The following is a 21,283-nucleotide window of genomic DNA, read 5'->3' as shown; positions in this document are numbered from 1 at the left end:
TGAATTTTACACTTGCCACGTCTCGGCCCCCCAATTCTTCATCCAATCGGTAATTCACAGTAAGGAACAGCCGTAAACTTGCAGTTATGTGTCAGCATATGGTTCTGATGGGAAGATCGGTGGTCGGCGGGGAGGTATAGAAGTAGGGCTCGGGATGGGTGGGGACGGCGATGATTGGTTCATCTGGTTGACCCGGATACCGTGATCACAGGACCCCCACGTGATGGTGACTAAGCCAGCCGTTGACTCCACATGGAATTGAAAGTGTTATCGATGAAGATTGAGCGAGATCAGGAATGAATGAGAATCTTGGTTGAGGAAAGTGTATAGAAGCCGCAGGATGTGGATGCGCACCTTTCCTGTTGGTTCCGATTGAGTTAGGCTTGCTGTTCCTTCAGACCTCCGTTTGGCGTGGTCTGTTCTTAGTATCGCTGCGGGCTCCGACATCCATCACCCAGGAACAAGACGCCCTTACTATGATATCGATCGGGCTATCGATCTAAGATATTTTCGGGAAGTTAAAGACTGCACATTCCTCTTTTATGACTAGTATATGCGATCCAGGACATCATGCCAATGATCATGGACGACGGCATCAATGTTGACGATTTGTTTGGCGAGTCTGCCTCTCTGGAGCTGGGCTTGCCAGCGACCGCCCCTACCTCTAACTCCACCAAAGGTCTTGCTCAGCGCTTAGATGAGATGCGACTTTTGGGGTGCTGTCAGTATGTCATTTATCTATCTTTGTATAGCGACTCTCTGGTTTGTACAGACACTTACTAGGTGTAGGAAGATTGCCTGGTCTAAACAGGGCTGCATTGCATATATCTCTCAAGATACATTGAGAGTGAATCTTCGTCACCTTGAATGTCGCCCATCTGACGGCAAGTGGGTGCTGAGCGATGACACTCCATTGCACCCAGTGGCAGAGGCCCATGGGGGCCAGCCTCTCGTCCATCTATGCTGGAATGAAATTGGGTCTGAATTAGCTGTGGTTGACTCGTCTGGACGAGTTTCGATTTATAATATTGCGATTTCTCTTAACAGTCTAGCTGGACAACGTCAGGCGGCGTTTGATCCAGTCGATGATGCGACTCAGATCGTCGGCATGATGTGGCTGAACATTCAACGTTCCGTAAGTGCTCACTTTGGTGTTTCTCCCATGTTTGGTATGGCGCTCAACTCCCTCCAAGGTTCATGCTTTCAATGTAGCAGCGATGGTACAAGGACGCCGGGCATATTCGCCATTTCGACGCCGCCCAATAGGTCCCTTTCACCCAGCTGGGAAAGCCGCTTTGTTATGTGTCACCAGATCTGGCATCATTAGGCTCTTGTACCAGAACCCCGACAACAAGTGGGCAGAGATCTCTGCAGAACTGAAGAACGCGAGCTACTCCGACCGACTTCTTACCCATGCCGCTATAGTGGCCACTCAGAATGGGATTCTCATCGCTACTTACTCTGCATGCCAAAAAATCTACTTCTATCGAGTGCAGATTAACTGGACTCCCCCACAGTGGGATCCGAGCCAGTTAAAGCAGGCACCAAACCAATTCCCAGTTCCAAGCTTTCGCTTCATGCATTCTAAAGTTGAGGCTCCTTGTATCATACCAAGTGCAAGCCGCAACGGGGAAGCAACTAACGATGGAATGCCATCCTCTACCAACCCACTATATTGCCTCACCCGCCTGGATATAGTCCTCGCCGCACATGACAATTCTGCAGGGATGACTACGAATCCATGGATAATAGCTGTTTTCTCGATCCCCCCCCACGCTACTCCTGACCACTCACAGCAACAGAGCCCCTGTAGTGTCATTGTCCGATGGCAGTTAGAGTCTGCTCCACAGGTGCTTCACCCAAAGTTTGACGAGGTGAATGCAAAGAAGAACAATGCTCAAATAAAGGTAAGTAAGTCAAGGTTGGCCCCTAGTGAGCTTTGCTGATTGCCGATTAGCCAAAATCGGTGCTACGACGACAGGAAGACATGTATTGCGATAGATATGTCACTATGATAGAGCAGACTGAGCATGGAAACGTCCTAGCTGTCACGTACGACGATAGTTCGGTCACTTTCTATGATCCAAAGACGATGGCCGTCTTGAATGGAACCGATGATACGAATACACTGACTAGCTTAGCCCATGCGGGATTCCAATACCCCCCTGACTCTGCAGGTAGCTTCCCCTCAAGATATCGCGGTGGTACGAAGTTTGACACTTCTATAGCAGGTCTACACATCAGCTTCTCCCCTAGTGGCTGCAACGCTGTCACACTGGATGGAGAAGGCCAGGCGCAGCTACGGGTGATGGAACACTCGTATGGCGCGGAAAATGGACTTTACGATGAAAGTATGTCTTTTTACCATCAATGATCTATGGTTATATCTGACATCATTCAAGATAAATTCTCTGCTGCTGTTGCCTCTTTGACATTGGCATTCTGCCGCGGATGCGGAAGCGAATTTAATACGGATGACATATTGTTAATTTTGAAACGGCAAGCATCACCTGGTTAGTTTTTCCCCTATATTCGACTGGAACACATGCCTAACCCTTTGGGAAGATGCGCAAATATCTTTCATCAACGAAGTTTACCGCGCGCTGGGGGTCAACTGCAACTATACACAGGAAAATGACAAATTGATGAGCCATCAGTACCTACCAAAATGCCTTAGTGTACAAGCTGCGCTGGGATTCATTGATAAATACAAGTCACGGAACTTTGCATCTAATGTGCCGTGGACAATTCTTCAGCTTCGCCATGCTTCTGTTCTATATGCGCTGTTTCTCCAGTACCTTAAAGGGGGTGTCCAGGCAGAACCCCCTGATGCAGGTAAGATCTCGACATGCGGGAAGTACGCAGAACTTTTTCTAACTGTAAGATTTGATGCAGATGCTATACGCATTTTACTTGGAAATACGAAATGGGCTCTGGACTTGTTACATTATGTTCTGAACGACCTTCTTGACCTCGCGGATGATCTAGAAAGCTTGCTTTCTGACCAGGAGGCCTTTGCCCAAAAATGTCAGTATACCATCCCGTTGATTTCAACCTCAAACCAGAGCCATGGGCATTTTTTACTGATACTGTTTGTGGCAGTGAAAACCATAAGTTCTCTGCCCCTGATCATCCTCTTGTCTAGTATGTCCCGAGCCTTCCTGCGCTTCATCTGCCGGGGGTTGCGAGGAATTCAGGCCGGCTACGCTACCGCACCTCTGACGGGCGACGCTGGCGTCTACTATGCCGAGATTTATCGAACCCTAGACACGTCCCCTGTGCGAATTGACGTTTATGAGAAATTGCTTGCTGGGGTGGACTCGACCGTGCGACATGTCTATCATGGCGCAGGTTTCGGAGACAATGAACGGCCGGGCCCTGAAAAGGAGCTCTTAGTCAACGGCCGTATCCCCCCTGTTCTTGTTACAGCAGTCTCTACTATTCTCCGACAGACGGTCCCTGCGCTCAAGCCCGATATCGATCGGATGGCTATCTATATGGGTGACTACAGCTGGCTCGGCCTTGGGTCCGACCGACGTGCAGAACTGTACCGGAGGACCAGGGACGTGGATATCATCAAGAAGATTCCTTTCAGAAGCACGGCATCTGCGGGCTCGGACGAGACTCAAAGCGGAAAACACAATCCCAGTCAGGTGCGCAGACGGTGCGTCCGTTGTTGCGAGATTATGTGCGGTGCCTACCCGCCACGCCCACAGCTATCGTCTCGCATGATGTACAAGTTGGGCTATGTGCGGTATTGTATTTGTGGAGGTGGATGGACACTGGAATCAGACTTCCACCGCTAGAACCATCTATAGGGCTGAGTTGTTCTAGTTTACAAGGCTATCATAATTGTGGGAAATTTTTCAAAAAACGTGAGATATCTCGATTAACAAAGGGTGTTATCTGGGGGCATGAGGACCAGTCTAATAGAGGTCCGAGGACTACGTGGGTGTGTGTATGAATACGATGATAGCGCAGAATCCTGAACCCGAAACTTCATCTGTCTGGACTTGTTCCTCGCAACAACACCATAGAATTCCTATTAAGCAGATATGGTACTGAATGGAAACGAGTATCGACTAGGAAAGACCCCTTCTCGCCCCTAAGGAATTGGATTGCCGGATTCTAAGGAACTCGTCACATCACGGTCGGAAGTCGTGCATTATCATTGTCATGTCAAGTAAAGCCTTCATTTAATATCGACTTGCATCTTTTTCTAAGATACATAATCAATTTCTTTTAAAAGACGTTTTTGGTGCAACCGACCCACACAAGGTGGTCCAACCCGTCATCTTTATAACGACGTTCCCGGAACTCCATCTAAATCCAGACACGACCCGACTTCATTTAAGCCTGTTCGAACAACCGATCAGTACTGGTTCACTTTTCCGTAGAGAAGGGTCTTCCCAGATGCGAGCGTGGTCGGGAAGATGACTGCCTCATACCTTAACAGCGAACTTGCGCTGGGGGAAGTGGATCTCGCGCTTCTTCTGTCTCTCGGTCTTGAGGGAGGCCTCGTGCTTGGTAAGGCGGCGACGGAGATCACGGGTAAGCTTGGGGCGAAGGTCGAGAGGGAGGTACTTCTTGTTCTTGTAGAACAAGCGGAGCTGAGCGCGCTGGTTGGCGTTGATGACGGTGTGGACACGAGCAATCGACTTGCGGACGTCGTGGCTGTAACAAATTCACAATCAGCATTTTCTGGTCTGCTTCCGTTTTCCCGTTGTGGTTGTCCAAAAAGAATTTTGCGCTGTCGTTGCAGTCCCTCCTCTTTTCGCAGTAGATGTAAAATCTTTCCCTCCTTTCCCTCCACTTCTATCTAGCGCACATATTCTTTTGGGTATTGGCGTAACCAGGTGCAAATAGGGATTTCGAAAAAGAAAAAGCAATTTTCAAACGCACATTCTCTGGGTCTTCGACGAGGCACCGCCAGTGATCTTCTGGACGCGGAGCTGGCTGAGCTCCTGCTTCAGCTCCTCCAGCTGCTTGGTGAGATCATCCTTGTTCTTTCCCCAGAGCTGACCAGCCTTGACCTTGGAAGACTATCGACGAAACCATTAGCAACCCATTAATTCGAACGCGAAAAATTCACCAGCATCGTTATCATCCTGGCGCTGCGCAACATACCATGGTGGGCGGTATTGTCGTGTCGTGCGGTTGTCGACGAGAGGATTGAAGATGGACCGGGTCAATTTGGGATGTGTCGTTGTGGGACTAGGGTTATTTTTTTCTTGCGTGTGGTGCGCCGCCGTAAGCGGGCACGTGATGCAACTGTGGCTGGTGCCCGGTGATGACGCCGCCTCCGCCTCCGCCTTACCGGACTTGGTGATGGCAGCCGCGGATGCTTTTGGGTGATGCCTTTGCCTTTCGTTTCCCGCTGGTCGGTCTCTTTAATACTCACTGTGCTTTTAGTCGGGGGTTTCTTGGGACGGTTGAAGATCTTCTTAGCCTAATTTGGGAAATTATATTCCTTGACCTCTCTGTTTATTGATTCATTCGAGATCCTAATACTCTTTATCTTCACCTTAACCTCATATACTTCTATACCCACTACTCCATGGCTGCCTCAACAGGTACCGGGTGGGCTCAGCTCCGGCAGCAAGCCCGCTCTCTCGAGACTCAGGTATGGACTGATTCAACCCAGAGGAGTCCTGAAGACTGTATCAGTGAACATAAGAGTAACATGCTAACTCCTATCATTTATAGACTGAAAGCCTGTTCCACTCCTACTCGCAATATGCGTCGATGACAAAACTCCCCCCGGACCCATCTGAAGAAGAAATCCGCCTGGAATCACAATTAAAAGAATTACTCGAAAAGGTACACTCTCAACTAGGCCATCCTTTTCCCGACAAAACGTCTCACTAACTTCCATCCCAGCGTCAATCCCTCGTCTCCCAACTCGCCCGTCTACTCGACTCCGAAGCCACCCTGACCTCCTCTGCCCTGAAACAGAACAACCTCGCCCGCCATCGTGAAGTCCTCCAAGACCACCGCCGCGAACTTCAACGTCTCACATCCGCCATCGCAGAATCTCGCGACCGCGCAAATCTACTCACGAATGTCCGCTCCGATATAGATGCCTATCGGGCGTCGAATCCCGCTGCCGCCGAAGCCGACTACATGCTCGAGGAGCGGGGTCGGATCGACCAAAGCCACAATGTGATAGACGGCGTTTTGAGCCAAGCATACGCCATCAACGAAAACTTTGGGCTTCAGCGCGAGACGCTGGCCAGTATTAATCGGCGTATTGTTGGAGCCGCTAGTCAGGTGCCCGGGATGAATGCGTTGATCGGGAAGATTGGGTCGAAGCGGAGGCGAGATGCGCTTATCTTGGGGGCCTTTATCGGGTTCTGCTTTTTGATGCTGCTTTTTTTCCGATAAGTGCATGTTGGTTCCGCTTTAGCTTGCTGTCAGATCTCTACTTTAGCGGTGTGATTGTCTTGTTTCTTTGTCATTTATTTACTGTTGTCTATAGTGTGAGGGCGTTATGGGATTGGGGCACTTCTTACTTCTGCTATACAGGAAATGTTAATTCGTGGGTCCCGAGGTTTGGTTTCTTATATGATTTGTTTGATGTACAGGGACGACCCAAATCATAGTTATCATGGATCTACATCCGTCGACCAAGGTGCTGACCTGTGTCGTACATTAGGCTGTGGCTGAGCACGGTGGAAGTGAATGGGGTAATCCGTAATATGATACATATGTATATACATGATGGCTATTTATGCCCCTCAAGGTCTCATGACAACCCGGGGCTTTTGAGCTGCCGACTCATTTTGACTCTTCCTTCCCCACTCTGAGGCCGGTAACTCAGACTCCATACTGACCTTCTTCTCTTGAATCAGTTTCCGAATTCCGTTGTTAAGTGCCTCGAGCTCATGTTCCTCCGCGGGCCCGCTTCCTGCCCACCGAATGCGACAGTTTTCATCCAACAGATAAACATATCCAACCTTGCTGTTCATCATCCCGATGGACTCCTTAACGCCCTCCGTGACACCTTTGCGAACTAGGAAGTAGCGCCTGTGTTGCTGTTCAGGTAACTTGTTCCGCATCCGCCACATAAATCTGCGAACCAGCCATGCTTTGAGGGCATTCTCTTCTAAGTTGATATCCACCTTCTGAACCATATCGCCACCGCTCTTGAGCGCCTCATGGAGGCCTGGATTCTGTTCGGGACCAGTAAAAGTCGCGACTTGTGTTTCCGCCCAAACACTGGAGAAAAGGGTCACCACAGAAATCCTGCCCCGAAGCTGCGTGGTGGTATCTTGCGGTTCCTTGGGCGATGCGAGTGTGGTACCGTGCATGTTGGGGAAGTAGAGCGCCTTATCTCGTTTGAATAACCGGGGACCGGAGTAGAAGGTCTTTCCTTCGTGATGGCGGAGGTTCGACCATTCTCGGAAATATGGCTTTGCGACTTGTCTTGTTCTGTGTGGTGCGCATAGTTGCATCAGTACCTGGGTTTAGACTACTTGAAAGGCTAAAGATGTTCGTACAGCTCTTTGCGACGCTCCAGGTGTCTATCATAATTGACAAAATCGTCTCGTCTTTGCCGGAGAGTTCGCGAATCAATACCGGTATTTTGTCCTTCTTGCGGAGGAATCACCGAACCAATTGGACGGTCGAGAGTCGGGGGAACGAAGTCATCGTCGCCGGGTTGGGGGGCTGCAGAAGGACCTGATAACGGGGATGGGTTCTGCTTAAATTGGACCTTATTATTCGCCGTTGGATTGGGTACAGCTGTCTTTGCTGCTTTATCGTTGTTGCTGCTGCTGGCGTAGTACCGCAGCGCCGGCTTTAGTCGAATAGTTGAAATGGCAGCGGCATTGCGGAACTGGCAGCTGAGACAGCGACCACCCTGGAGCAGAGTGGCCTCTGTGAAAGATGACAGGAGCATAGATCGCTTCCACATTCTGACTGACGAACAATGTCAATTTCAACAGCGGTGGTCGTAGACTCGGTCTATCTGCTAAGAAAGATCCACATGCTTACCTTTCGGAAAGTTAAATTGAAAGCCCACAATCCCGTGACTAGGCGGCATTTTCGTGTCTCTCCCGGCGCGTGGTTGCCTTCCGGCGTGTTTTTTGCATAGTATTCCCTGTCACCGACCACCTGCTGTGAAGTACTGGTAATATACGTATATATAGCGTCACCTGCTGGGCAGGTTCGGGATTCATCCATGGCTCTACAGATTTTGGAGGACATGACATCGACCTTATATGAGCCCGGAGATGGTGCAGAGCATCTCGGACAAAGAGACCTTTTTCCAAGGACTCGAGAGGCTAGATGCTTTGTTGGATGACTCGGGTGACGACGCCGAGGGGCTTTCTCAGATTATAGCACTGGCGGAAGACTATGTTGAACCTGTTCACCAAGACGAACCTGCTCTTTCCGATTCACCTGTGCAGAAATTAGGTGCATTGGGAGCAACTTCCGCTTTACAGTCACCTTCACTTGATGTCACGGTCCAAAGAAAGTGCGTAAACACGTCTATAATTGTCGTTGAAGATGTACAAGATCCTACTGTGAAAGGATCAAAGATCATGGCTCTGAAGAAGAATAAAGTCGACGGCAAGAAAAAACGATCATCTACTACCAAAATAGTTCCGGAACAGCATCAAATCTTCAAGGGCCTCGTATTCTGTCAGTGATCAGTTTCGCTTCGTTTGAGCCTCACCATATAGTCTTCATTATGCTGACTGGTCTTTCAGTCTTCTTCCCGAATAGCGATGTTTCGCCTTTGCGGCGGCTGCGCATCCAGCGAGCGCAGGAGTATGGTGCTCTCTGGGCTCGCACTTGGGGTGATAATGTCACACATGTAATAGTTGACAAAGGTCTAGCTTTCCAGGAGGTCCTGAAGCATCTTTGTTTGGAGACGTTTCCGGTTAGTCTAGGGCATGGTGTTTTTACTTGTCCCACCTACTGACTTCGAAGAAGCCGAACATTGCCCTCCTAGATGAGAGTTATCCTTCGGAATGCATCAAGTTCCGAACAGTCTTAAGTACATCTCATGTGCGATTCCGAATAAATGGGATGCCGGTTGTCTCAAAAGCAAAGGAGGTGTCCCAGCAAAACGAACCCTCGGATGAGTCTTTACCATTGAAGCCAGCCGGCAGACAAAAGCGACAGCTTGAAACTCAGTCTCAGTCATCTGAAAGCGAAGACGACTCGGAATACCCCCCCGATACACAAAGGGTCAATGATTTCTCAGACGAGGCACATAAGGAGGTGGTCTCTGAGCCACTTCGTGAGCGAGATGCCCTGGATGACATGATTGATGAAGCCAAAGCTGTAAATGACTTGGTACGACCAATCTATTTTCATTTACAAAAGCGTATACTGAGCATTGATACAGCCTTTGGACCCACTGGATTCCTTTGATGATGAACATGTAACTGAAGAGGCCGACCTGGGAACTTCCGAAGAATCGGACTGCCAGCCAAACACGCGAAAGAGAAAAAGAAGCTCGGGACGGGATAACGAAGGAAATAATGATTGGCAGCAAAAATTTGCTTGCGTGCAAAAGCATGATCCGAAGTCGAATTCTGAGAATCCCAACAGGCGGACTATTGATGTCCTTCAGCAAATGCTGGACTACTATGCAAGGACTGATGACCACTGGCGCACGCTTGCCTATCGCAAAGTCATCTCCGCTCTTCGAAGGCAGCCAAAGAAGATCCTCACGAAATCGCAGGCACTCGCTATCCCAGGAGTAGGACCGCGCTTGGCGGATAAAATCGAGGAAATTGTGTGCACAAACCGGCTCCGCCGCTTGGAAAATACCAATCTTACACGCGAGGATATCATACTTCAGGAGTTCTTGGGCGTTTACGGAGCTGGGATTTCACAGGCCTCGAGGTGGCTTGCTCAAGGCTACAGATCACTAGAGGACCTAAGGACTAAAGCGTCTCTGACTCCTCAGCAGGAGATCGGTGTCGATCATTACCATGATTTCTCCCAACGGATCCCGCGAAAGGAAGTAGAGACACATGGAGAGATCGTCAAAAGGGTCGTGCAAAAGGCTGACCCTGGAATGCAGGTCATCATCGCTGGGTCTTACCGACGTGGCGCTGCTGACTGCGGAGACATCGATCTGCTAATCACCAAACCGGATGCTACGATTGAGCAGATTCGTGCCCTAATGATCGATGCGGTGGTCCCGAAACTCTTCAAACGGGGCTTCTTGCAGGCCAGTTTGGCGATTACGTCGCGAGGGGATGGGTCTAAATGGCATGGCGCATCTCTAGCTCCAGGCGGCCAGATCTGGCGACGGATCGATCTTCTTTTCGTGCCAGGCTCGGAGATTGGCGCTGCACTGATTTACTTTACTGGGAATGACATTTTCAATCGAAGCATGAGGCTATTGGCTAGCAAGAAAGGCATGCGTTTGAATCAGCGCGGACTATATACGGATGTACTGCGAGGGCCACAGCGGGTGAAGTTGAATACCGGTCGGCTGCTCGAGGGTCGCGACGAGCGACGTATTTTCGAAATTCTGGGAGTTCCATGGCGTCCTCCCGAACATCGTATATGCTGACGTGCCCGGGCTTTTTTTTGGGTTTTGTTCGTTTTTCTGGGAACCGGTAATGGCTTTTTGGGAGTATGCTTAATGACAGATAACATTTGACGCATTAACTAGTACTTTTTTAATAGCTTTAGATATATACTTTCGCTGTTCCGCTTCCAGACCGACTTCTCATCTTGCATGAATTCGCTGTAGTGTCACTGCAGGAATGTTACAAGGTTTTTTATGGAGTAGATATGGAAGACTAAGTATGACGCTGGCTCAAGTGGTCTGGATCATCATGATGATGGTGTTGCTGTAAGGGCTGAAGCCAGAAGCGGTAAATAGAGAACAATTCGGATGTATTTATTGTACGGGAGTAACCTTTCCGTAAGCTTTCAGAGGTATCTTTTGTGTGGCCCAGGGTAGGACAGGAACTTGGCGACTTTTGAACATGCCAGAGGGAGGCTCAATAAACGAGGGTTAAGACCTTCACCACTTGGTAGGGTGGCGAAAAAGACTGTGAGTTGAATCGAAAGTCACGCGTGAATCCAGTTCATCCCGTGAGGTCACACCCCAAACGTATTCATAAAATTGAAATAAAAAATAAAAAAAAATAAAACAAGACATCATTTCCACCCCTGTCACCGATCTCATCACCGCCTTTCATGCGGTGAAGCGCATGCAATAGAACACTGAGGGCGGCATCCGTCAGACCGCCTGTGGAAAAGTGCAAAAGTCATCGTTTTGCCGTTGCTTCCAACAATTATTCCTCCTCCATCCCACTCTTCCTGTCTCTCCACCTTATCGCACTCCCCATCACAGCTGTTATTCTGCCGTTCTCAATCGTCTGGTGGCCGGTGAATCGCCTGCAATTCGGCCCATCGTCATTGTCACATCCGCGACACACGCGGGTGGTTGTTGTTTTTCGTGTGCTTTGTGGCCCACTGGTATTTTGCCGTCCCGACCAAACCACCCCTCGTCCTCCTTTGTGCGCGCGATTCGATCCACCATTTGTATTCTGCTGTCGCTTTTAATCCCACTGTAAGGTTGAGCGTGACCTAATTATCCCCATCGGGACCTCTGGCCCTGGGAATACTCGACGCCTCTGGCTCCCGACCCTTCCTGTCGAGTCCTTGTGTTGCCCGTCTCACTCACCCGTCATGGGTCGCAAACCGAACCAGCTGATCCTCGAGTTCTTCATTCGAGGCCAGAAACTCGAGGATGCCAGTAACCGTTACCAGCACACATGCAAGGCCTGCGGAGAGAAATTTCCCAAAGGTCGCATCGACAGTTTAACCAACCATCTCGTCAAAAAGTGTCAAGCCATCCCGCTGCGAGACCGTCAACGCGTCCTGTTGCGCCTCCACGAACTTCCCGATCTCGCCGACGGCGACCAGAACAAAGACCCGAATGTCGCGGGCCAGAACAAAGGAAAAGGGTCGGATCTACCTTTCACCACTCGCCAGAATTTCGATGGCCTGAATGTCCTAGCTGAGGCCTCAAGGCAAGTGGGCGCGTCCGACCAGACCAAACGAGGCGGCCCTGCATATACTCAATCGGTTACTGTCGGTGGCAAGACGGTTGTTGTCGACCCTGCGCTTGAAGCCGAGGGCTTTCAGGGCCATCCGCAGGCAGAGCACGTCGAGGAAGACGTGAAGCCACCTGGTAAGCTGATTTCGTCCCTTGTCTTCATTCTCTTTGTTTGATGTTGGCTTCATCGGTTTCATTGGTGTCGCACTAACCACAATCGTTTTTGTAGGAACTCCCCAGGGCTCTAACGCAACACTTCCTTCCCTCCCCAATGCTTCGCAAGATCAACCTCCGTCCGCGTCTCCTCCGCTGGCGGAAGCTTCGCTGACACCTGACCCCACCTCCAATGCTCGTCAGTCGCAACTTTCCATGATCGCCGCCTCTGCTAGCGAGATGGTGCCACAAGGAATGCCGTTGGACCATGACATCGTCGATGGCTTGCCCAAAGTGGGCGCATGGAATCAACAGCTCTCCACTCAGGAACAGCTCCTATTTGACAGTCTCCATGAACATGACCCTACACTTACCGCTGCGACGCAGCGGGCTGCTGCTTTCCCACGTCCTATCGCGATGAATCCCAACTCACAGGCGAAGGGCTTCGTAAATGAATTTGGTAACTCGACCAAACCGGCCAAGCCGAAGGTACGCGGGCGTTTTTCTGCGGCCAGACGTAGGGAGGTTCAGGAGGTTAGAAAGCGCGGCGCGTGTATCCGTTGCCGCATGCTCAAGAAGCCTGTACAGTTACCCTTAATCTTTGTGTGTTTTTTTGGGGGCGCAACACTGATCATTCTTTAGTGTTCCGGTGATAGTCCTTGCACTACCTGTGCCAGTGTAGAAAGCGCGCGGTTATGGAAGCATCCTTGTATTCGGACGCGCATCGCGGAAGAGTTTGAACTGTACAATGCAAGTAAGTTTTTTTTTTTTTTTTTTTCCCTCACCTTGCTTTTAGTTTGTGTTGGGTGACTGACCGCCTAGATTTGCACGCCACCCTGGCATATCACGACGTAAGCGGTATCCGAAACCAAGTCAAGTTTGAGCATTATGCCGGCCGTATTGAGGTTACCCACTTTGAAGAGAGCATGGTGTATGTCACCTTTAGTGCGCTCCAGGGCCACAAGCCATCTACCTCGACGCTTGATCCCCAACTTCAGGGCCTTGGAGACGACACGCAATTCCAAGGACCTCTTCACGAGCTCTACTTGCTCGACAGCGATGCAGACGATTTGCCTGGAAAGCTGGAGATGTACATCAAAAAGACCGCATCTTTCTTCTACGAGAGAGAAGCTTCTGAGGTCATGAGGCCCACTCTGCTGCTTGCCTCAGAGTTGAGTCAGCAGAAGAAGGTATATATCTTTGCCCACACTGCCGCTTGACGAAGCACAGGCTAAATGGCTACAGGATATTCTACTGGAGCGGGTGCTGGAGCTCTGGGTTGCTACCCACATCCTGGTCGACTCAGATTTGCGTTGGAGAACATTCTGCAACCCTACTCTTCCTCCTACTTCGATGCACGCTCTCGCGCAGCCATCGGATGATGGACGCATGCCGATCGACGAGGTCACTAACGCTGAGTCTTACGCACTCCTGTGTAGCCAGCTGCGCGCAGCAACTGAGAAGCGTGCCTCGCAACTGAGCAAATCGGTGATGAACGACCTCGAACGGCGCCTGCTTCAGCGTCAGCAGAGTGGCTGGTTTGAAACTTTCTTGGTTGCCCTCATCCTCTTGAACTGCGTGGAGAGAACCTGCTGGTTGTTCCGCTCTTGGGAAGACGAGGCGTTTGCACAGCGCGTAAGTGTCTTCTGAGCTCTGATTCGTGGATTGCATTGTTTTCTAACGCATCATAGTGGCCTTTGGACAAACGTCCACCTTACTACGCAAGCCAAGGCGATCGCTTCTCTGATATTCTGCATATGCTACTGAAGATGCGCAGCCTGCCGCCCAAGGCAACTCCACGCCCCGACAATGGTATCTTGAAGGCGGTGGACGGTAGCGACATGAACGCAGCTCGCTGGTTCGATATGATCAAAGTTTCCCGTGAGTTTACCATACACCCTGTGCCTGAGCCGCAGAGCCTTAGCTTACAGACAAAAAAACAGCTCTGTACCTTGAACAACGACAGGCGGCTGTCTTCGATCCCAACGACTCTCGCTCCCTCGATCTCCGCTACGGAGCAAAACTGTTGCCACCTACGAACGTTTACACATGATTTGCGCTGGTCCACAAACTGTGACTGATGAAACCAAACGAACCAATGACTTTGAAAAGATTGATTGAAGTCGGCTTTTCGAGATAGGTACTGTACTTGACTGGGTCTGAAGGAGGGTTTTGCAATGAAATTAGCTTGCTGAAAAAGGGCATTTATGGGGTTTTCGATTTTTTTCCTCCTTTTCTTTTCTTTCTTTTCTTTTCTAACCTTCTATTTGAAACCGAGCACCCAAGTGTAATCTACAGATCCCGTTTCTTCCCCGTATCGATGCATGAGTCCCCATGATTTCTAGTCCTAGCCATAAATGGAAAATAATAATCATCCCCCCCCCTACCAAGCAGGGCGGAATCTCGAATGAGAAATAAGGGTCTTGGGAATCAGAGTGAAGAGTAAATATGGTATTAAGTATAGAGCAAGCATATATCGAGCAGAGGTTGACTACTAGTACCTTTGCCCTTCTCTGAATATCGCGCAGACAAACCCTAAACTCTCGGCATAGTGAATCTAAGCACAGAAGGTCTAAAGTATAACAAAGTATATAGTAAGCACTGTGTACTACAATGTAGCTATCTTTCCTTTGAAAACCTAGTCACACTTATAGCTTCTTTCAAAGTGAATAGGTATAATAGGTGATGCATAGACAAGCGAAAGGTGGCATGGACCTATCTGGTTTACAAGTTAGAAAACTTGGAAGTTAGAATAAATTAGAGGTGAAGAGGCTACCACTGGCACCCCCAAGACGAGGCTCTAAGTTCGTTGGCATGAAATGGAACAATGTAACTGAAGATAACAAGGATAGCTATAGTGGTCTTATACCTGTATATCGCCAAGGTGAGGAGGGTCCGCGTATGAATAACACTATAAATCCCCTACTTTGGGATGTCTAGTGAGAATGATAATATGGGAAAGCGGCCAAAAAAGCGGACGCATGTAGTCCCAGTACAATTACATCCAAGTTTCAGACGATAATGCTGTACAGTCTCATGGTAACATCCAGGAAGTCAGTGTAGGCCTCGTAGAGGAGAGTCTGATAGTAGGATAGAAGTGAACGGCCTTCATACCCTAGTTTCCAAAACACCGGGAAGATTAAATTTTTTAAATATAATCAAGAAGTGGAATAGAATATCAAAACATCAGAAGAACAGAACCAAAGCATATCCGAGCTACAACAAAGATCAAAGACAATCAGCACCTTCTGGTCATTTCTTGTGACGGTTATCAGCGCCTATTAACTGCCAATTGGCAACGTTGCTGTGCAAATGTCACTCAACTGTGTCCCTTTCAGTGTCTGTTGCATATTTATCCCGGGAATGGGGCGAACCGTTATCTTTAGGTGATTGCACAGGGGTGTGAAGTAGGACATCCCGTAGGGTCACGGTCATTTCATTATTCTCGGGTTTAATTAGGTCTTGATTATTCTGAGGCATAGATGGTCCAACTGAAGGTATTGGTCTCTTGGCGGATTGGCTATTGGTGCTCTCTTTGCAAGGAAGGGTGAGCATGGAAGCCGGCTGATCGAAGAAACTGGTGTCGAACGCTTGGTTATCGAATATATTGGTGCTCAGGAGAAGGATATGTACGTTATATCGTTCGCAGGCTGTTGTTAGATCTTTGAGATACTCGTTCGACGGATCCTCTGAATATATAAGAACTGGGCCCTTGGGGTTATGGGCGCAGAGGGTTTGGATGGGATTGGCGCTGGTGAGGAGCTGGGGAACAATGTTGTTGGCGCAGATATGAGGGCCGTCTGTGGCTACGACTATGGCGTGGTAGCCCTTGTGTTTAGTGTCGTTGTAGCTTTTGACGTATGCGCTGTGGTCCATTTTGTTAGTATACTATCATGGTATGTAGAGCGAAGATAGTGTTATAGGGGAGATAGCTTACTAGCTTTTAGTGGCATACGATATTATATTAGCAATTGTTTGCATGAGCACGGAGTCTTCGAAGAAAACGATTTCATCAGCAAGAGGGGAGGACGAGGACGGTCTACTCTCGCCGGCGAGAGCCATCTTAATGATATGGGATGCTTCGGATAATTGGAGAGGAAATCCTATGGGTTCGTACCCACCGCTCGTCTTCGCAAAGTCGAGGAGGAAGTACTTTTCTGCATATGAGCACTATAATCGGTCAGTTAATATTGTTGATGAAATGGGAAGATAGATCGACTCACAGTCATTCCCGACATGGCTTTATTATATTAGTTTTGAATCAGGCCTCTTTCAGAGCACAAGATTCATAGTACAAAACACGTGGTGAACTGTTGTTATGAGAAATAGATAGAGGAATAGCTGAATTTATATTAAATGGAGATAGCAACACCAGTGAATAACACCTTGTAGGCATCTCCGCGACATTGAAAAAGTTAGGTATCTGTGATTCACCCAAGTGGGTACAGCCAATGAAAACTGTGGGAAATAACACCAGTGAATAGAAGCAGTAAGCGGGATATCAGAGAGAAGTAAAAAATACCAGTCGTGGAATGACTGACTCGTCCATCCAATGGCAGAAAGGGAGAAACAATAAGAAAGAAATGGCAGTACATCCGATTCCCTCTGACATTCACCAAATGGACTGTACAAAGAAGAGGAATAACCCAATAAGAACAAAGTCAACACATCATCATCAGTCATAATACAATATGAAGAGCATAGTAGAAACAATGGCGCGGTCTCTTCATACAGCCACTATCGAATCCGGGGACTGCAAATGCCCTTGCACTTGCTCTAACACTACTGCGTAGTATTTACCCTCTTCAGAGGTATCATGGTAAGGTCCCGCGCCCATAACAGCCCTACTTCCATTAGTATTACTGTGGTTTTGTGCCTTTCGGGTGTATGGCAAAAAAGATAACGTAGACTACATACCATCCTTTATACTTTGGCTGGTTGAAGATATCTGTGAAAGCCTTCAGAATGCGCAACGGCAACTCTAGAATCGAGGGGAGTTCCGGTCCAGGCCCGCAGATGGGAAGACCCAGCTTGTTGACAGGGAGATAGACGACCTCGGCGGTGTTTTGGGGATTGCGAGCTTCCTGAAAAATGAGAAGACGGCGGGATGGTTGTGGGGCCATTTTTCTTTTTCTTTTTTCTCTATTTTTGTGGTTCTGTCTTGCGATTGATGTCGTTATTCCCCTGCTGCAAGTACGGGGTGTGTACAGGTCATGCGCGCTCCAATAGTAGTACAGGATTCAATCGCGCGGCGCAAAAGATCGCTTGCTGTTGATCAAACAAACTCGGCAATCGTAAAATTGATATTATCGATATGCTGCAGCCACGATCCCGCTTATCGCTAATGTTGATCTGTGCGCAATTGAGTGCGGGATGGAGATAACCCCCCTGAAGGCGGGGCAACAAGTAGAAGGATGAACAAGTTCTTTAGAACAACCTTAAGGAAATCCAAGCAATACATGAAATGAATCAATGATAAAACAATGAAATGGATGCGGCCTGACGCTGCAACATGGACAGAAGGGATACTCCGTAAATCAATTCAATATGAGTAAATCGCGTTCCGTCGCGTCGGCACGTGCTGGGTGGGGGAAACGCCGGAGTTCATTCGATCTTCAAAATGGGTAATTCGATGACTACTAACTACTACTAGTAGTAGTCCAGAGAGGTTTAACGAAGCAGGATACACTTGAAATCACGAATATGGCTTCTCGGCAAGGTTCTCACAAGTCGGACATGGCATATATATACACACATTACAAGTACAGCATCGAACAAACAGACAACGTTCGAGAATATCAACAGCTGGGTATCAAGTATCAAAAGAAATCATGTAGATCAACTGTCGCGTGCGAAAGAAACGCTAGAAAGCACCGTCAACTCTGGGCCTTTGGGACCAGCTATCTTCGATGCAACGCATCGAATGTCCAACCCATGCAAATAAGGTAATTCACCCAGGGAAATCTCCTACGTATCGAGCTCTCCATCAAGCACACGGCGAGCAGCATCCAATCGCCGCCTCAATTGACGCACGCGCTTAGGATCTGGATCGGAGGAGGTCGTAATTGTCTGAAGATCCATGCAAACATCGCCCAAACTCTTGAACAACTGCTCTAAGAGGCGCGTGTCATCCTCGTTGATTCCCATGTTGCCATTGGCCACGGACTTGGGGTGGGGACTAGACGCCGCTCGCACAGTGGATACAAGGGAGGACACCAGAGATGTCGGAGTTGCAGACCCAGTCATAGATTGTCGGGGAGTCGAAAGATATTCCTCCTCATTGCTCCGGCTGTTCGGCTGTCTTCGGACCGCACGAGGCGTTCCCATCTCTGACTCAGACCCTGTCGAGTGCCGCTTTTCAGCAGCAGGTTCAGAAGTATAACGCTGATTACTACGTAATTCTGATCCCCTGTTAGTCTCCGGTGTGTTTGACCTTTCAGCAGTTAGTGGACTCACCATCATTAAATTTCCTGTCCCAATAAAGGACACTCTCAAGGTCGTCATGGTCTCCTTCAGTTGCAGTTTCGTACGATGCTACGGTGGACAGGGATGCCCCGCTGTTCGTGCGAGAGTGACGGACGTGAGGACGATCATGGATAGGCCGCGTTGTTTCGACAGACGAAGTTGAGACATTACTTGTTCGCCTTAACCTAGCCGAATAATTGCCTAGGGCGCTGTGAAGGATGAAATTCTCGTAGTCAAATGCATCTTCACGTTCTTCATGAGGTCGAGAGTCAGAATTTGGGACCGCTGGAAATGCATCCAGGTCGTCATATTCCTCCAGAGGCTCGCGCAAGATCTCGCTCAGGGCTTCACGATCAATGTCAGACGAGTCGTCGGAATTGTATTCGCCTTCCTCTGCATCCTCATACAGGCTCTCAATGACCGACCGCCCATCTTCGTCCACAGGTTCGATGACCTTTGGTTGCGGGGGTTTTGCATTCGCATTAGGTATCTCGCTTCCGGAATGGCTAGTGACAGCCTCGTTGCCATCTCGCGCGTGTTTGTATTCTCCACTACGTTGGGGCTCTTGAGTAGGATCCGGACTCCGTCCCGCATTCGGTCGTAGTTGACTGTCTCTTAACTCCATTGTATTGGTGAAGTACTGATCTGCCGCCGTGAAAGGACTGGGAGTCCGCAGACTCTGCAAGCTACGTCGACGTAAGTTGTCCTCTTGTGCTTTCACTTTTAGACTGGAGATCTTTATGTGCAGACCCTTCATCTGATCTTGGAGATCCCTCACATGCAGCTGCGACTGGGATCGAGATGGAGGATCAGACACAGGGTAGACCGAATGAAGATCTTCTGCGCCCAAGGTATGATCCTCTGTATCTTCCGCTGAGATGCCCAGCCCACTAGGTGAACCAGAACAGTCTTCCTGCAAGTTCGAGGGAGAAGCACGAGCGGAGTGCGGTTTTGACACAGAGGCACGGTGCGTAAGATAGGCTCTGCTTGGATCATAACGGAATGTTCGCTCATCATTGTTGAAGTTCGAGACGCTGCTCGATCCTAGAGCACTGAGGGACCTGGACAGGTCTGGTTCGACAGTTGGCAGACTCGATTGGTCTACTGACGGCAAACGCGTTTCGCTATACACCCGGGAATGACGATTGTTACTAGTGTCCTGGGATGAGGTATATGTCGCACGAGGACGAGTCGATGCTCTGCGATCCGCACGGGAGATCGATTGATACAAGCCGCCAACTGGTTGACCCAGCCCCATTGCTTGGGGACCAGGGGACGGTGTTGGCGACGCTGAAAGTGATGGCGATGCCCGCATTGAAGACCGAGCCCGAGTCAGATTACCTTCCATGAGCTACAACGATATACATCAGTTCAAGTTCCATGAAGTAGCAACCCACTCTGTTCTTCTGCTTAACATACCGTGAGCCGTTTCTTTGCATTCTCCAGGATTCTTTCAGCTTCACTACTCAGAATTACCGACGATAGTTCATCATCAGGGCCTCCTTCTTCAGTAGTCGCCACCATTCTGCCAATAGAATTCTCCTTCATGATGCGAACAGCTTCAAGTAAATGGTCCTGGTCTGCAGCACGACCCTCTTGCGAGGCCCTCTGTCCACTCTGTTGATTTTTGGCCCCCTCCGATGAGGAAGACTCACTAGCGCCACTAATTGTAGAACTAGATGAGCTACTGCGCCCTCCTGCATCCTTGGCCTCCGTGTCCTCTGTCGTGCGCTGCGAGGCCGGTGAACCCGCCATTCGGCGATTATGCGTGACCTCCAAGGTGGGCCCAAATCCGCTTACCGATGAGGTTGACGACATATCTTCCTCTCCGATATCAGACAGGCGACGACTCGCATCAACAGCGTCGTGTTGCCAAGTGTGACGCGGGAAAGACTTTTTCTGGGATCGGTGAGAAGCCATGGGGGCGCCATTACCATTGTAGTCTTGGGGAAAAGGTCGGTTGTTGTAGAACGATTGGAGATGGGACAAGGAAGGAAGATTGAAGGGCGGCGAAGGAGTAGAGGATTCGCGCTCGCCTTCAAACGGCAGGATCATATCCGGGTTCGATAAAGTCGGCGACGGTGGAATCGCCGGTGGAGGCGGCCTGTGATGCCGGGCATCCTCCGTAGAGGAACCGTGTAACATGCTTCCAAGTCAAATCTGGGGGTTCGTGCTCGACGGGGTTCAGAGGTAAGCCCAGATGCGTGTGGTTGATCTAGTTCGCGGGTCGAGAGAAACCACCAATTAAAGCAATGTCATCGGTGAGAACGTGCCCGAGTCTGGAGAAGGGCTAGAACTGCGCGTCACTGGAATGGAGGGATGAGTTTAATTCATAACTCGAGGTGAGATTTAATTGCCGTCGCAAAGCAAATCCAAGGTCAATGCAAACCCAATCAAGCGAGACAGGGCAGACGGAATTGAAAGAAAGAAAGAAAAGCAACGAGGCGCGACGAGGTTTATTAGGATTAAGAATTAAGATTAACAACTAAGAAATAGATAACAGAGGTAATTAGTACAACAATAAGAAGGCGATGGATGGCAACACAGAGAAAAGAAAAGAAAAGAAAGAAAGAAAGAAGAAAGGTGACACGCAGCCACCAGGCCCGAGGGAGAAAACAAAAAGGT

The 21,283-nt window shown here is 49.3% G+C and overlaps 10 protein-coding genes across 10 annotated transcripts; 6 read left to right on the top strand and 4 right to left on the bottom strand.

Moving 5' to 3' along the window:
- Nucleotides 1-570: 570 nt before the first annotated feature.
- On the top strand, nt 571-2,045 carry AO090038000373 (uncharacterized protein; the record flags this gene model as incomplete). The annotated part of the gene is made up of 4 exons (XM_023238319.1): nt 571-725; nt 790-1,135; nt 1,194-1,907; nt 2,019-2,045. The coding sequence occupies 4 exons, from the start codon at nt 571-573 to the stop codon at nt 2,043-2,045; spliced, it is 1,242 nt and encodes a 413-aa protein (XP_023093110.1).
- A 47-nt stretch (nt 2,046-2,092) lies between these two features.
- AO090038000374 (uncharacterized protein) lies at nt 2,093-3,806 on the top strand (the record flags this gene model as incomplete). The annotated part of the gene is made up of 4 exons (XM_023238318.1): nt 2,093-2,351; nt 2,403-2,513; nt 2,566-3,027; nt 3,103-3,806. The coding sequence occupies 4 exons, from the start codon at nt 2,093-2,095 to the stop codon at nt 3,804-3,806; spliced, it is 1,536 nt and encodes a 511-aa protein (XP_023093111.1).
- Nucleotides 3,807-4,433: 627 nt separating this feature from the next.
- Nucleotides 4,434-5,453, top strand: AO090038000375 (uncharacterized protein; the record flags this gene model as incomplete). The annotated part of the gene is made up of 2 exons (XM_023238317.1): nt 4,434-4,785; nt 5,413-5,453. 2 exons carry the CDS (start codon nt 4,434-4,436, stop codon nt 5,451-5,453), a joined length of 393 nt encoding a protein of 130 aa, XP_023093112.1.
- Nucleotides 5,454-5,557: 104 nt separating this feature from the next.
- On the top strand, nt 5,558-6,384 carry AO090038000376 (putative vesicle transport v-SNARE protein Gos1; the record flags this gene model as incomplete). The annotated part of the gene is made up of 3 exons (XM_001825253.3): nt 5,558-5,623; nt 5,707-5,820; nt 5,881-6,384. The coding sequence occupies 3 exons, from the start codon at nt 5,558-5,560 to the stop codon at nt 6,382-6,384; spliced, it is 684 nt and encodes a 227-aa protein (XP_001825305.1).
- Nucleotides 6,385-6,737: 353 nt separating this feature from the next.
- Nucleotides 6,738-7,915, bottom strand: AO090038000377 (mitochondrial ATPase complex subunit ATP10; the record flags this gene model as incomplete). The annotated part of the gene is made up of 2 exons (XM_001825254.1): nt 6,738-7,431; nt 7,500-7,915. The coding sequence occupies 2 exons, from the start codon at nt 7,913-7,915 to the stop codon at nt 6,738-6,740; spliced, it is 1,110 nt and encodes a 369-aa protein (XP_001825306.1).
- Nucleotides 7,916-8,234: 319 nt separating this feature from the next.
- Nucleotides 8,235-10,540, top strand: AO090038000378 (DNA-directed DNA polymerase IV; the record flags this gene model as incomplete). Its single annotated transcript, XM_023238316.1, has 4 exons — nt 8,235-8,479; nt 8,569-8,887; nt 8,938-9,306; nt 9,359-10,540. 4 exons carry the CDS (start codon nt 8,235-8,237, stop codon nt 10,538-10,540), a joined length of 2,115 nt encoding a protein of 704 aa, XP_023093113.1.
- A 1,130-nt stretch (nt 10,541-11,670) lies between these two features.
- AO090038000379 (uncharacterized protein) lies at nt 11,671-14,314 on the top strand (the record flags this gene model as incomplete). The annotated part of the gene is made up of 7 exons (XM_023238315.1): nt 11,671-12,175; nt 12,270-12,775; nt 12,836-12,947; nt 13,016-13,383; nt 13,439-13,828; nt 13,885-14,074; nt 14,160-14,314. The coding sequence occupies 7 exons, from the start codon at nt 11,671-11,673 to the stop codon at nt 14,312-14,314; spliced, it is 2,226 nt and encodes a 741-aa protein (XP_023093114.1).
- Nucleotides 14,315-15,508: 1,194 nt separating this feature from the next.
- AO090038000380 (uncharacterized protein) lies at nt 15,509-16,431 on the bottom strand (the record flags this gene model as incomplete). Its single annotated transcript, XM_001825257.1, has 3 exons — nt 15,509-16,058; nt 16,131-16,363; nt 16,417-16,431. 3 exons carry the CDS (start codon nt 16,429-16,431, stop codon nt 15,509-15,511), a joined length of 798 nt encoding a protein of 265 aa, XP_001825309.1.
- A 488-nt stretch (nt 16,432-16,919) lies between these two features.
- On the bottom strand, nt 16,920-17,316 carry AO090038000381 (uncharacterized protein; the record flags this gene model as incomplete). The annotated part of the gene is made up of 2 exons (XM_001825258.1): nt 16,920-17,037; nt 17,111-17,316. 2 exons carry the CDS (start codon nt 17,314-17,316, stop codon nt 16,920-16,922), a joined length of 324 nt encoding a protein of 107 aa, XP_001825310.1.
- A 740-nt stretch (nt 17,317-18,056) lies between these two features.
- Nucleotides 18,057-20,476, bottom strand: AO090038000382 (uncharacterized protein; the record flags this gene model as incomplete). Its single annotated transcript, XM_023238313.1, has 4 exons — nt 18,057-18,093; nt 18,165-18,534; nt 18,650-20,009; nt 20,078-20,476. The coding sequence occupies 4 exons, from the start codon at nt 20,474-20,476 to the stop codon at nt 18,057-18,059; spliced, it is 2,166 nt and encodes a 721-aa protein (XP_023093115.1).
- Nucleotides 20,477-21,283: the final 807 nt, after the last annotated feature.

The sequence above is a fragment of the Aspergillus oryzae genome, chromosome 6 (genome assembly GCF_000184455.2).
Source record: "Aspergillus oryzae RIB40 DNA, chromosome 6".
NCBI lineage: Eukaryota > Fungi > Ascomycota > Eurotiomycetes > Eurotiales > Aspergillaceae > Aspergillus > Aspergillus oryzae.
This window is presented reverse-complemented; position numbering and strand designations above follow the sequence as displayed.